This window comes from Labrus mixtus, chromosome 18 (assembly GCF_963584025.1).
Source record: "Labrus mixtus chromosome 18, fLabMix1.1, whole genome shotgun sequence".
In the NCBI taxonomy this organism is placed as follows: Eukaryota; Metazoa; Chordata; class Actinopteri; order Labriformes; family Labridae; genus Labrus; species Labrus mixtus.
This window is the reverse complement of record NC_083629.1, coordinates 8298632-8313775: the sequence shown is the minus strand read 5'-3', so window position 1 is coordinate 8313775 and position 15144 is coordinate 8298632. Positions and strand designations below refer to the sequence as shown.

The 15144-nt window shown below is 46.5% G+C and overlaps 1 protein-coding gene across 1 annotated transcript in view; it reads left to right on the top strand.

The window, feature by feature from the left end:
- The window catches only part of hectd1 (HECT domain containing 1), a 36882-nt gene that overhangs the window by 13539 nt on the left and 8199 nt on the right, over positions 1 to 15144 (top strand). Inside the window, exons 5-26 of the mRNA XM_061063743.1 lie at positions 904 to 1131; positions 1212 to 1493; positions 1583 to 1853; positions 3406 to 3482; positions 3599 to 3697; positions 3807 to 3921; positions 4280 to 4454; positions 4746 to 4884; positions 5024 to 5194; positions 5382 to 5604; positions 5712 to 5975; positions 6385 to 6596; positions 6695 to 6841; positions 6950 to 7044; positions 7284 to 7389; positions 7477 to 7611; positions 7732 to 7871; positions 8414 to 8626; positions 8922 to 9032; positions 9269 to 9435; positions 9850 to 10026; positions 13812 to 14810. Of these exons, the coding sequence (XP_060919726.1) occupies positions 904 to 1131; positions 1212 to 1493; positions 1583 to 1853; positions 3406 to 3482; positions 3599 to 3697; positions 3807 to 3921; positions 4280 to 4454; positions 4746 to 4884; positions 5024 to 5194; positions 5382 to 5604; positions 5712 to 5975; positions 6385 to 6596; positions 6695 to 6841; positions 6950 to 7044; positions 7284 to 7389; positions 7477 to 7611; positions 7732 to 7871; positions 8414 to 8626; positions 8922 to 9032; positions 9269 to 9435; positions 9850 to 10026; positions 13812 to 14810 (4546 nt within the window). The remainder of the gene's footprint in view (positions 1 to 903; positions 1132 to 1211; positions 1494 to 1582; positions 1854 to 3405; positions 3483 to 3598; positions 3698 to 3806; positions 3922 to 4279; positions 4455 to 4745; positions 4885 to 5023; positions 5195 to 5381; positions 5605 to 5711; positions 5976 to 6384; positions 6597 to 6694; positions 6842 to 6949; positions 7045 to 7283; positions 7390 to 7476; positions 7612 to 7731; positions 7872 to 8413; positions 8627 to 8921; positions 9033 to 9268; positions 9436 to 9849; positions 10027 to 13811; positions 14811 to 15144) is intronic.

Genomic DNA, 15144 nt, shown 5'->3' with positions numbered 1-15144 from the left:
CACTTCTGGGGGGCTCAAATCTGACCTCGGCCCTTTGCTGCATGTCGTCCTCTCTCTCTTCTCCCAACATTCTGTGTCTCTCGTCAGCTGTCCTCTCTGATAAAGGCAAAAAGCCCCCCCCCCCCCCCCAAAAGAAAAAAAAAGAAAAAGCAGCAACTTCACAGTCTGCTGAAATATTTCCTTTGGACCGAAGAGGGACTTATTGGTTGAATTTGTTTGGGTCCTGGCTTTGAACCTGGGAGGGGGATCAGAATAATCTCTGTTGTAATGCAAAGCATTTTTGCACAACAGCAGCAATCAGAAGCCGATTAAAGCGTGTGGCTCTTCTTGTTTTACTGTTTGACTTTGTTTTCTTATCTGTAAAGGACGCAATGTCATTCGTGTGATCAGCTGAGATCTCATCCAAGAGTCTGTTTGTCTCATTAATCTGCAGTTTCTCTCTCTGCTGCTGTGTTATGGCCAATAGGACCAGTGTGTCAGAGAGATAGATAACAGTGGGAGGCCAGGACACGATGACAACCACGGATATCAGCCGCTCCTGTTTGTGTGTGTTTGTGTTTTGGAGCTGAGCCACACCACAGGCAGCAGATCTGAAACCACATGCTTCCAATGGTTTCTTATTAAAAATCACAGGACAGTTGTGTTCTGAGATCAGGCGTCAGCTGATGGAGGCAGAACGATGCTGCTGCTCTCAGATCAGATCTATTTTTATTCATCAGGTGCCGTTTGATCTCGCTCCAAGTTTGATTCACTTGAATGTCTTCTTTGTGTCTGTGAGGAGGAGAGAAGTCAGAAAGTTCTGATGATTCAGATTTAACTTTTCATTTCAGTCGAACATGATGTGACACGAGGAACCTAAAGGTTGAGATGAGATGTGTCATTTATGGGTTTTTGTGTTTGTAGGTGTTGGAGCTGATCTGCACGAGGGAGTCTGGCGCCGTGTTTGAGGCCGGTGGTCTGAACTGCGTGCTGAGTTTCATCAGAGACAGCGGCCACCTGGTCCACAAAGACACTCTGCATTCTGCCATGGCCGTCGTGTCCCGACTCTGCAGTAAGATGGAGCCTCAAGACTCGTCCCTGGAGACCTGCGTCGAGTCTCTGTCCAGCCTCCTCAAACACGAAGACCACCAGGTGAGTGAGGAAGAGTCTCCGGTTTGTTTACAGCAGCCTCTTTCTTCTTTCAGTGAATCTAACGTCTCTCCGTCCTGCAGGTTTCAGATGGAGCTCTGCGCTGCTTCGCCTCATTGGCCGACAGGTTCACTCGCCGTGGCGTAGACCCCGCCCCTTTAGCCAAACATGGCCTGACAGAGGAGCTGCTGTCCCGTATGGCGGCTGCCGGTGGCACAGTGTCAGGACCCGCCTCTTCCTGTAAGCCTGGCAGGACCTCGACCGGTGCCGCCCCCTCAGCCCCCGACTCCAAACTAAGCAACCAGGTGTCGACCATCGTCAGCCTGCTGTCCACGCTGTGCAGGGGGTCGCCACTCGTTACACATGTAGGTCGACTCACCTCAGACACGTGGAAGAATATGCTACATACGTTCATAATAAAACAAAATGACTGTTTCTCCTCTCCCGTCTGTAGGACCTGTTACGTTCAGCGCTGCCTGACTCGATGGAGTCCGCTCTGGGAGGAGACGAGCGCTGTGTGCTAGACACCATGCGGCTCGTGGACCTCCTCCTCGTGCTCCTGTTTGAGGGACGGAAGGCGCTACCCAAATCCACGGCTGGCTCGACGGGTCGGATCCCCGGCCTGCGACGCCTGGACAGTTCAGGAGAGAGATCGCACCGACAGCTTATCGACTGTATCCGCAGCAAAGACACAGACGCTTTGATCGATGCCATCGACACCGGAGGTAAGAACTCAGATTCTGAACACACCTGTGAGAGAAGAACAGGAGAGTACAAAAGAAGTATCTATGAGGGATACATCAGTTTGAGTCCTGTTGACAAGCATCGTCCCATCAGCTATTTTTCATGTACCGACGTCAGGAGGAGGGATGTGGATGGAAACCTCTTTCCATAAGGACCCGGTTCAGAATAAAATAAAACAAGAGTCGACAAAGTTTGAGCTTTTGATACTTCGATCGGTCTCATTGATCCTGTAATGTCTTGTTAGTTAAAAACAGTAATGCAGTGCTGAGATCTGCTAGTTAGCTAACTAAACGAGGTGACTTACAGGTACATTATGATGCGTTCAAGGTCAGCTAAGTAAAATGACTATCATGGGGAAAAAAAGGTAAATAAAATGTTGTCATGATGTGTTCAAATGTAATATTGAGAATAAGAAACTTAAGCTTTAGGTGAGAAATGTATAACTTTAAATACATGAAGATGTTTGGAGAAGGACTGGGTTTATTTTCCAGCGCTATAAAAGATTTATAGAATAGGAAGTAAACGTGTTTGATATTTAGAATTTAAAATCTTGACGTTTACGTCATGAAAGGGCCCAGCAGAAGCTGTGTGTGACTACAATATAATCACGAGAGACAAGGGAGGAATGTAGTCATGGCGACCAGCGGCAGAATGCAACCCGGCGTTTTTGTTTTCTTTGATTTTTTTCAGTACAGATCATCAGTGCAGCACTTTTCTGAAACTTGTATCCATATAGCTATGATTGTATCTTCTTTCCTGTACCTGGAGTTTTCAAATTAAACTTTATTAACAACTGTCAACGTTCCGTCACGATTTCACTCGTACAGTGTGAGCTCTCCAGCCTTGTTCGACCATCGGGTCGTACAGTGTGAGCACATAAATCTCAAGGTCTGGTCGGGCGTTGTAAACGATTCAGTCGTACAGTGTGAGCTGACATGCCACCCCGACTTTTATACAATCGGGGATAAATCGCACAGTGTGAGCCAGGCTTAAAACTAAACCTCTATCATTGTCTCATTTTCCACCAAATAGTAGAAAAGTCTCGTTATTTGTATCGATGAGGACTTGTATCATTAAGGAGACTCAATGATTACAGTCCAAATGTTGGATCATCCCTCATCAGGGGCCGATGTTTATCTGTTGTGTTGCGTATTTTTAACTCTGAGAAGCTATGAGAGCTGACCTCTCATTCAGAGAAGAGTCGCCTGTTGGACAAACTGTGATTTTATTTCATGGTCAAACGTGAAGGAAAATGTCGGCAGTGTTTGCATCTGACATTGTGTGAGAAAGATCAGAGACATGCAGTCTGTATGAGAAACTGAAGAACAGAGAGGAGGGAGGACTAACACCAGCTTAATCTCATCAAATCATGAGAACAAAACATTGATGTTGGTATCATCCCTGATTTTCACCATCAGAGCCTCTATCGCTAAAGGAACTCTGTTTGGGTTTTAGGCTGTGATAGTCTAAAAGTGCAGCTACTATCTTGTTTTCAGGGACATTAATCGCTCCCTCCTTTTCTTTCTCTTGCAGCGTTTGAGGTGAACTTCATGGACGACGTCGGACAGACGCTGCTTAACTGGGCTTCAGCTTTTGGCACACAGGAAATGGTAAGAAAACAACACTAAGCTGAACTCTCCTCTCTGAATCAGCCTCTCCAGCTGCTCGTGTGTTTCCTCCTTCGTATTGCAGTTTGACTCGTGTGTTTTTTTGTATTTGTTTTAAGGTGGAGTTTCTATGTGAGAGGGGGGCAGATGTCAACAGAGGTCAGAGGTCATCCTCACTACACTACGCTGCCTGTTTCGGACGCCCACAAGTAGCCAAGGTAACACACATCACATTAAACACCTATCCACAGAGCAGCCAGCTGTGAGTCTTGTTGTGTCTTTCTAAGAATCTCATTGGCCATCTTCTTCTGTCGTGTGTCTGTGTAGACTCTGCTGCGTCACGGAGCAAACCCTGACCTGAGAGACGAGGACGGGAAGACTCCTCTGGACAAAGCCAGGGAGAGAGGACACACAGAGGTGGTGGCGATCCTGCAGTCCCCTGGTTAGTAAAAACCTGAAACTACAGTACAATGATCAAACTGTTGCTCTGTGTTCACGATAGGAGGGGAATTTATGTGTCACTCGGATTTAGTATCAGACGATGGGAGAAACCAAAATGAATGCTAACAGCTTTTTGTGCACTGGCAACGCCACAACCTTTTTGTTGATGTGGTAACGTAACCGGTAAAAAGTCTGTTATCCTGAATTTCCTTTTCAAAATCCTCATACTGAGACAAATTCAATCAGGACATAATCTGAATTTTCTCAAATGTGACTCCGCTGTTGAGACAGAAAGTGTAGGGAGGCAGATCTCACAGTACCAATGAGGTGACGCAGACCTGTGTGTGTGTGTTTTACAGGAGACTGGATGTGTCCGGTGAATAAGGGCGACGACAAAAAGAAGAAGGACGTGAACAAAGAGGAGGAGGAGGGGATCGAGCCCAAAGGAGACCCAGAGATGGCTCCGATCTATCTGAGGAGACTTTTGCCTGTTTTTGCACAAACCTTTCAGCAAACCATGCTGCCTTCTATTAGGTACACACACACACACACACACACACACACACACACACACACACACAAACAACAACAGTTCTCATCTAGATAATGCCAAGAAGACGGTCTCAGTGATGTTTATTTGTTAAAGTCTCTGACCTTATTTGCTTGACTACGACCCTTTTTTTCTTCACTAAGACTAGAAGAAGACTCAGTGTCACCATCTGATCAACACTTACTGACTGTAACATCATGCAATATTAAAAACAATCAAAGACAGATGTGGTGTGTGTTTTAATGTGTGTGTGTTTTTATGTTTTGTGTGTTTAGGAAAGCCAGTCTGGCTCTGATCAGGAAAATGGTTCACTACAGCAGCGAAGTCCTGCTGAAGGAGGTGTGTGACAGTGAGACGGGACACAACCTCCCCACTGTGCTGGTGGAGATCACCGCTACTGTGCTCGACCAGGAGGTACACACACACACACACACACACACACACACACACACACACACACACACACACACACAGAGTCGGGGAGTAACGCAGCTGTACTCATAGTAACAGGAGAGTCAAACCCTTTTCCTCTGTGTGTTTCTGTGTGTCTCAGGACGATGACGACGGTCACCTACTGGCTCTGCAGATCATCAGAGATCTGGTGGATAAAGGTGGAGATGTTTTTCTCGACCAGCTCGCTCGACTCGGAGTCATCAACAAAGTGTCAACTCTGGCCGGACCGGCTTCAGACGATGAGAATGAGGACGAAGCTAAACCTGAGAAGGTAAAGAGAGTGGGAGAGAGAGTATCACAATTTAGCAACATGCTCAGAATAATCACTTTTAAATGTTGCATTTTTTATATTTCTGTCAATAACAAAGCATCAGGACCTTCAAAATGTCTGAAATCTGTTGTTTTAACAAAAACGTCAGAATAGTCAATCATTATGAGTGAATCATGGCTGTGTGCAGGAGGAGGAGGCGCAGGAGGATGCGAGGGAGATCCAGCAGGGGAAGCCGTATCACTGGAAGGACTGGTCCATCATCAGAGGAAGGGACTGTCTCTACATCTGGTCTGATGCTGCTGCTCTGGAGCTCTCTAACGGCTCCAACGGCTGGTTCAGGTTCATCCTAGATGGGAAGCTGGCCACCATGTACTCCAGCGGGAGTCCAGAGGGGGGGTCGGACAGCTCCGGTACGATAAACAAACCATCAAACACGTATTGATCTGTGGTTTTCTCTGTTGCTCTCTGGCTTATCTCTTTCGTTTTTCTCCCCCTCCTCCTCCTTCATGGTGTTCAGAGTCTCGCAGTGAGTTCCTGGAGAAGCTGCAGCGTGCGAGGAGTCAGGTGAAACCCGTCACAGCCAGTCAGCCCATCCTGTCCAGCGTGGGTCCCACAAAGCTGACAGTGGGGAACTGGTCTTTGACCTGCCTGAAGGACGGAGAGATCGCCATCCACAACTCAGACGGACAGCAAGCCACCATCCTGAAGGAGGACCTCCCGGGCTTCGTCTTCGAGTCCAACAGAGGAACCAAACACTCGTTCACCGCCGAGACCTCACTAGGTGTGTGTGTGGAACATTTATGAGCAGCTTCACGGCTCCTCCTGAAGCTGTTACAACACGTCGACATAATCACACAAAAATATGGAAATCTTGTAACTTTAACTCACAGCAGGAGCAGAAGCACATCAGCTGCTGCGTTCATACAGAGAAACACCTCCACAACTTAACTTTCTCTCTAGAAAGAGATACACTGTCACCTGATCACACCACCAAGCTGAAGGAAATATATTAAAGAATAAGGGCACTATGATGGATCCTTGAGGAACCCCACAAGTTGTTTTTTTGTCAGAACAGTTTCAGATGGTTCATGTATTCCTGCAGTCCGTTAAAAACCACTCTGATCAGTTATCCTTGATCTGATCTGTAGATTTCTGCTGACGTCGTATTTTTCTTTTTGTGTATTTTACAGGCTCGGAGTTTGTGACAGGCTGGACGGGTAAGCGAGGCAGGAAGCTGAAGTCGAAGTTGGAGAAGACGAAGCAGAAGGTGAAGAGCATGGCAAGGGAGCTGTATGACGACCACTTCAAAGCTGTAGAGAGCATGCCCAGAGGGGTGGTGGTCACCCTGAGGAACATCTCTACACAGCTGGAGTCCTCCTGGGAGCTGCACACCAACAGACAGGTACACGCATACACACACCTCTGGATTAAAGACAGATTATTACCTGACCGTGTAGAGAATCTATGTCTGATTTCTGTTGTGTATGTTGGTGTTTACAGTGTATTGAAGGAGAGAACACGTGGAGGGACCTGATGAAAACCGCTCTGGAGAACCTAATCGTAGTTCTGAAGGATGAAAACACGATTTCTCCGTATGAGATGTGCAGCAGCGGCCTGGTCCAGGCTCTGTTCACTGTCCTCAACAGTGTACGTTATTTACAACCATGCTCTGTAAACCTGCAGTTACTAAAACATGGCTAATAATTTTACACACGTAGACTTCTGGTTTAATGACGTTTGTTTATTTCTTTGCAGAGTGTGGAACTGGACCTGAAAAATGATTGTAAGCCTTTAATGGAGAGGATCAATGTCTTTAAGGCGGCTTTCAGTGAGAATGAAGACGATGAAAGGTAAAGATACTAAACAACGGCTGAAGCGTTTAAATGCAATGACCTACACCCCTACATACTTGCTGCATTACTCTGATTCATCTATTTATAACCTCAGACTTAATTTTGCTAGCTAACAGGTCCTCTAACTGGGACCTGGTACTGATCCTAGCTAACAGGTCATCAAACTGGGACCTGGTTCTGATCCTAGCTCCTTTGGCTTACGTCTAACTCTGTTTTTGTTTGTGTGTGTATTTCAGCCGACCTGCTGTTGCCTTAATCCGTAAACTGATAGCTGTCCTGGAGTCAATAGAACGTCTACCTCTGCACCTGTACGACACTCCAGGATCCTCATACAACCTGCAGGTGGGTCAGAGAGTGATCCTGGTCTGACTCTGGTTAACTGTGCGTGTTTCATCTTTTAGAAATCTAATGTGTGTTTAATTTGGTCAGATCTTGACGAGGAGGTTGCGGTTCCGTCTGGAGCGAGCGCCGGGCGAGACGGCTTTGATCGACCGCACAGGTCGCATGTTGAAGATGGAACCGCTCGCTACTGTGGAGTCTCTGGAACAGTACCTGCTGAAGATGGTAAGACCACCTTCATGTCACTCTGGCATTTGTGCTTTGTAGAGAAAGAGATATATATATATATATATATACACAGTATTGAATCAGCTCAAATCATTTAAAACGTTTTCTGTCCTGCAGGTTGCTAAGCAGTGGTACGACTTTGAGCGCTCGTCCTTCGTCTTCGTGAGGAAGCTGAGGGAAGGTCAGACCTTCACCTTCAGACACCAACACGACTTTGACGAGAATGGAATCATTTACTGGGTCGGAACTAACGCCAAGTAAGAGCCCCCGGAAAACTTTCAATAATGCTGTTCAAACTAGGATCAATATTGGAGACGCTTTTGAAAAATGGAGAGAGGTTAGAATGCAGAAAGGTTTACAGACCGATGCAGAGCTGGCTAAACACTGAAGCTTCAGTGTCCACCACATGGCAACCTGCGTGAGCATCGACTCTAGATACAATGTTTAGAATTTGGACTGCAGTACCCATTTGAAACACTAGGGGTCAGAGTTACCTGTTCCTCCTATAAAGCATCATCTTACTTAAACATGTAGTGAAATCCAGCCTGCAGCTTTTAGCAGGATGCTCGATTAATTTAGCAGATCATTAAAAAGAGTCTGGTCTCATATTTTGTTTTGACTTTTGACCCATTTTAAAGTTAATGTTTTTATATTCTGAGATTTCACAAAGCATGAAGCATAACAGGTGAACGTTAATCGAAAGAGTTAGAAGGTAGTTTAACACAGTTATCACCTTGGCTGGATATTGAATCAGTGTTAGCTTTGGTGTCATAACACACCTCATCTCTGCTCCCTTCAGGACCGCCTACGAGTGGGTAAATCCTGCAGCCTACGGCCTGGTGGTGGTGACATCATCAGAGGGGCGTAACCTCCCCTATGGGAGGTTGGAAGACATCCTGAGTCGCGATAGCTCCGCCCTCAACTGTCACACTAACGACGACAAGAACGCCTGGTTCGCTGTCGACCTCGGCCTCTGGGTCATTCCCTCAGCGTACACCCTGAGACACGCCAGGTAAGAAAACAAACATACCTATACCCTGAGACACACCATGTCAGAAAACAAACATACCTATACCCTGAGACATGCCAGGTAAGAAAACAAACATACCTACATGCGTACAACAAACGTACATGTATCGTGGCCATTTAAGAGGAAACGCCATGTTATTCACAACATTTATTAAAAGAATCTTCCTCTCTCTTTGCATCCACTACCTTCTCCTCCTCTTCTTCCTAATGCTCCTCTTTCTCTTCCTCCACCTACTTACCTTCCTCTTCTGCTCCTCCTCTTCCTCCACCTCCTGCAGGGGTTATGGCCGCTCGGCACTGAGGAACTGGGTGTTTCAGGTGTCGAAGGACGGCCAGAACTGGACGACTCTCTACACGCACGTAGACGACAGCAGCCTGAATGAACCAGGGTAGGAACTTCCCTTCTGTGCCCAAAAACTGATAAATGTATTGTCTGCAATAAAAAAAAAAGAAAGAATAGTTCTCATCAAGCCGATGGATTCTCCAGGATTTCTCACTTGATCTACAAGTTAATGTTTCTGTTACAATAAATTATCCAAGACAATAAAGCAAACACAGAAAGGAGCTAACCTGCAGCACCTGACGTCTACAAAGTGATTTAACGCTCATGCTGTGTGTGTGTCAGGTCGACAGCCACGTGGCCTCTGGATCCATCCAAAGAGGAGAAGCAGGGCTGGAGACACATAAGGATCAAACAGATGGGGAAGAACGCCAGCGGTCAGACTCACTACCTGTCTCTGTCTGGACTGGAGCTGTACGGCACGGTCACCGCCGTCTGTGAGGACCAGCTCGGTACGCCTGCATGCTGTTTTTACAGTTAGCTGTTGCAACATTGTGCAAAACTGGGAGAAAGTTCTGCAAAATGTAAATTAATGCATCTTTTATAAGACCTATTCACGCTGCAAACTTTGAGTCAGTGTTCAAAGTTCCCACGCTGTGTGTGTCAGTGAAGTAACAAGCGCTCAGTGTGAGGCAGAGCTGTGTTACTTGAATGTCGCACAGAGCGTGGGAAGTTCTGACATCAAACATTATCTGAAGTGTTTCTTATTTCTGAGTCTTTAAGTGAGCTGGATATAAACTGTGCACATCATTTATTAAAGTTTAAAACTGATTTTGAGCTCAACATTTTCTCTGCGACGGAGATGATCGCTCTCCCTCTTTCTCTCCTTCATATCACAATGTTTCATGTAAACCCTCCTCCCTCAGGTAAAGCTGTGAAGGAGGCGGAGGCCAACCTTCGTCGTCAGCGGCGCCTGTTTCGTTCCCAGGTGATGAAGTACATCGTCCCGGGGGCGCGGGTCGTCCGCGGCATCGACTGGAAATGGCGGGACCAGGACGGAAATCCAGCCGGAGAGGGAACCGTCACCGGCGAGGCTCACAATGGTAAGAAACGTCCAGAAAGACAGACTGACGAGTAAAAGCTCCTCTTCAATCCTGCAGCTGCAGATTCCCGAGGATTCACAAACTAAACAGTTTAAAGTATTGAAATGTTTTTCTGTTGTCTTGAGGTTTTGTTAACAGGACTGTGGTTCCCTGTGTTGCCCTCAGAGGATCGGAGACTGTGGGCATGTATCTGTGCCAGCAGAAATCAAACTTGTGTTGTTCTAATGAAAACCCCAAAGAGCCTCTCAGTTGATTACATTTTGACGAGGGAGACGAAGGAAAACAGATGTTCAGATGTTAACAGAGGTCTTAATCACTCTTTGGTTCTCTTCCATTGAACTAATCAAATGTTCCACAAGTTTACAACCTGCTGGTTCAAGTATCATCTCACAGTCCACATCCCTGATGTCTAACCTTTTACTTTTCTCTGATACAGGATCTCAACTCTGCAGATTTCTGATAACAACATTTCTCTGATAACCATTTCATCCCAAAACTTTTCTTAACGTGACCCCTAACCTGTCCTCTAACGTGACCCCTAACATGACCCTTAACGTGATCTCTGTGGTTAGATGAGCAGTTCAGTCAGTATCTGTTCGTAGTTGTAAATATGATCTCTGCGTTGTACAGTAGCTTCTCAGAAAGCCGGCAGGGAGATGATACAGCTGTGCTCGTTCAGTTCAGTCAGCTGATGAATCAAAATAACTGCACCTTAGTGACACCTCTAAGCAGGAAGTTTAACACCTGCTGCTTTTTTCACCAGCAGAAGAAGAATAGAAACAGGAAGTACAACACGTCCTGACAGGGAACCTTCAGACAGACTCTTTGTTAACACAGCCAATATGTGTTCAGGGACAGTTCTGTGTGGACAAACACACAATGGACTGAAGTTATAACCCATAAAACTGAATAGATATGATAACGCCCCCTCCTCGTCCTGCTCCTCCGCCTGCTCTGTGTCCTCCTCCTCCCCCTCCTCTCCCTCCTGCTCCTTGTCCTCCTGCCCCTCCTCCTCATCTTCCTCTTCCTCCTCATCCTCCTCATACTCCCCCTCCAGCTCCTCCTGCTCCTTGTCCTCCTACTCCTCTCCTCCTGTCTGTTTGTGTTTTTAATTCAGATCTGATTGTTTCCGTCAGCAAGCTGAGAACATGGAGGCATCACCAGCAGCTCTGTTGATTTATGATTTTTAATAATCATGATTCAGGATTTTATTTGTTCCTCAGTTTTATTTTCGTTCTTTGTTGCTTCGACGCTTTTTTGCATTTATCAGAAATATTTTCTACTTTTGCTTTGATTGTCATTTTCTGTGACTGTGTTCATATTTTTCTCTCTCATCGCTCCACCTGGACCTTTAAAAAAAACTGACTCCAAAAGAAGGAAATAAATCATATAGTTCAAAACACTAAGAAATGAAAGGCGCTGATTGTTGTTAAGCAGGACAAACTAAGAGTTTAAAGACTTTTTTTACTGTCAGTGTTTTAACAAGAGAGAGATAAAAAAAAATAATCGGCAGAGATCGTTTAGAAACAGAAACATGATGCCCCAATTATACCAAACAGTTCTCGGGGAAATTTTCGAAGAGGAACTATCAGCTAAAGCAGTGGTTCTCAAACTTTTTAGACTGCGTACCACCTCCGTAAATATTTGGCTCTCCAAGTACCACCATTATGGTCGATGTTAAAATACACTGTAGACCTATTTCTACACACATTTTACGCAGGAGGCAAATATATTCATAAAATGAATATTATTTATTATTGACTGTTGGCAGCCACATTATAGGACTACTAAGGGCTAGCCCTAGAACTGGCACTTTAACTCCACACAACTCTGACATTTGCCCAAATCAAAAAAAGTGCAGCACAATAAAAATGACAACTTTATACCAACAACCTGTTTGAGAATATTTAGTCTCCAGTGTTTCCCACATAAACACGATACCTGGGCCCAAGTATATTGGCGGCCTGTTCTTATTTAATTTTTCATTATTCATAAAATTGCTGCGTGCGCGAGAGAGAGCAAGAAAAAGAGAGAGAGCGCGAGAGAATGCAGGCTCCGTGCAACCAGAGCATCTGTATTATAAGGCTCCCTTTAAAAAAAAAATCACATCAGCTTCAGAGCTTCAGAGGGTGAGCGACTGTCCGTACACTCTTGTAAATGCATCACAACGGAAGAATCTCCTGGCTCCGTTTTAAAAATGTTAATGTACAGCTGCTTGCCACCGATTCTGTGCTGAACTTCAATAAATAACGGAATATCGAGTGGAACTTTTCAAAACGTGAGGCGTACTCCTGGTGTTTATGTCTGTGCGCGCGGGAGCATAAATTGAGAAGATTAAAGTTGTTTGTTGCAAAAACAAGATTAATTTAGAGGGGAAAACACAATACAACCCAATAGATACAAGCCAGAAAATTTTTTGGGCGTTTTATGCTGAACATTTTTTTTTTTCTTTTTTTAATATTGTGGAGATTCCTTTGCGTATCACCACAGGGAGCCTGAGTACCATAGTTTGAGAACCACTGTGCTAAAGAGTTCCCTGAGAACTGAAAAGGTTCCTCTAAACAGATTTCTAGGAACTGAAGTAGTTCATAGTTCCTGCGGTGAGGAATCAATAAAAATTAGGGATGGTTCTAACAGTTCCTAGAACTATGAAAAAGTTCCGGTCTGAAAACGCCTCATGAGAATCTTTTAGAACTTTAGAAACACATGTGCAGAAAACTCCTGAAAAAATCCTGAAGTTTTGGTGCTGAGCATCATGTGTGAACACAAACAGCTGAATGTTTGAGTTTCTCCTCCAGCCTCCTCGTATTGATTCTGCAGAAAGTCAGAGTGAGCTGATGTGAGAATGCAGCAGGATATAATCAGGAGAATTCACCTGGAGCGAGTGGGAGGGGGTGGTGACGTTTATTCCCTGTGATCGCTGCACGACCATAGACTGTCTGCATGCCACCTCTACCATCTCCGTGCTCTAATGAACCTGCTGCTGCATGTTTCCTGTTCTCCAGTATGTTCTTCTCCACTCTTTAGTTCACATTGAGATTCTCTTCAACTACACGTAGCATTAATAGAAAGACAAATATTCTCATTATAGCATCATGTAGAAGACTGTTACTTCGTCCCACACTTCTACGCCATTTTCCTAAATCACGTCTTACCTCAGGAGATCCTCCCTCCTGTCTGACAGGGATAGTCTCATTCTGTGAGGTGCATGTATGAACAACCAGGTCAGGAGGATTTCAGGGACAGTCCTCTTGGAATTATTTAGACATTTTGAGGGGTGTGCGCGTGCTTTGCCTCGGCGCACTCTTTTCCTGTCTGTCAGTAAAAAAAACATCTATTCTCCTTCTTTTTTTTAAATCAAAAGAAAGCAATAAAAAACACTTAAATTACAGTCCGCAAGCTTTCTATGTCCGAGCCTAAAATATTGCCTAAAATATGGAGTACGCTCTCAACAAACCTGTAAAATATTTAGTTTGAATATTAAATGAGACAAATTCAGGTGAAAAATTTGTTTTTCTGCTGAGATGTGGTCCAGTGTGGAGCCGTGTGGAGCTGCTCTGACTGTAAGCTGCTTCTCTGCTGTCTGTCTACCTCCCTCTACCACTCTCTCTCTCTCCTTCTCTCTCTCCTCTCTCTCCTTCTCGCTCTCCTTCTCTCTCCTCTCCTTCTCTCTTTCTCTCTCTCACACTGTCTTCTCTCTATCTCTTCCTCTCTCTCCCGCTGTCTCTCTGCCGGGTCTCTGACATCCATCCGTCCGTCTCCCTCCTATCTCTCTGTCCATCCAGGCTGGATTGATGTAACCTGGGATGCTGGCGGCTCTAACTCTTACCGTATGGGCGCTGAAGGGAAGTTTGACCTCAAGCTTGCTCCAGGGTACGACCCTGAGTCGGCTGCCACAGCGCCGTCACCCAAACCTGTCTCATCCACTGTTTCAGGCCCCGCCTCCTCCATGGTGGGACCCTCTGTGACGCCGGCGGCCATCGGCGGCACTACCACCACCACCTCGTCTTCGTCCTCCTCCACCTCCTCGTCCTCGCAGCAGCAGTCGTGGAGCAGCCTGGTGAAAAATAACTGTCCCGACAAGGGCGGGGCCACGTCGCTGGGCGGAGGCAGCTCGTCCAGCAGGAAGGGCAGCAGCAGCTCAGTGTGCAGCGTCGCCTCCTCCTCTGACATCAGCCTGAGCTCCTCCGCGGGGCTGCCGGGTGCCGGTGGTCTGCGGCTGGAGAGGAGGGCCGAGGGGCTACTTTTAGACCAGGGCCCCGGAATCGCAGGACTAATGGGGGGCGGGGGCGGCCTCGATGGACAGCAGCAGGAGCCAATTGTGGTGCTGTCCTCTGCAGTGGAGGGCGGGTCCGGCTCTGCGTCTAGCTCAGGGACGCTCACTGCAGACACACCTGCCCCCGGAGACGACCCCAGGAATAAGGACTCAGCAGCGGCTGGCACAGACCCGGCAACAGCGATCTCTATGGGGCTAGTGAGTGTGAGCTCCCCTGATGTCAGCTCGGTGTCAGAGTCCTCCAGCAAAGACACGCCCTCCCAGAGACCTCTGTGCTCGGCCACCAACGCCCGGCTGTCCGTCAGTTCCCTGCTGGCCGCCGGCGCTCCCATGAGCTCCAGCGCCAGCGTTCCCAACTTGTCATCCCGTGAGGCCAGCCTCATGGAGTCCTTCGTCCGCCGGGCCCCCAACATGTCCCGCACCAACGCCACCAACAACATGAACCTGAGTCGCAGCAGCAGCGACAACAACACCAACACACTGGGCAGGAACGTCATGAGCACCGCCAGTGAGTATTTTATTTTTCTGCACTAACAGTACATTACTACCAGTGAATATTTTTATTAGGCTAATACTGCACAGCTAAGTGATTCAACACACCTACACTAAGGCGTGACTTATACTTGTGCATGAACGCTGCTGTGAGCACGTGACAGGTTGAAGTAAGAGCTGATGAATATTGAGCAGCAGTTGATTTTACTGTAGTTATTGCAAAGGAGAAAAGAGAGGAGAAACCAGAGGTGATGAAGGTACAATCTCTGAATCAACCGAGGCAGAGAACGGGGACATTTGTTACGTCTTAATTTTCTGAGGTCAAGAGTGCGTGGAAAGGTCAAGTAATG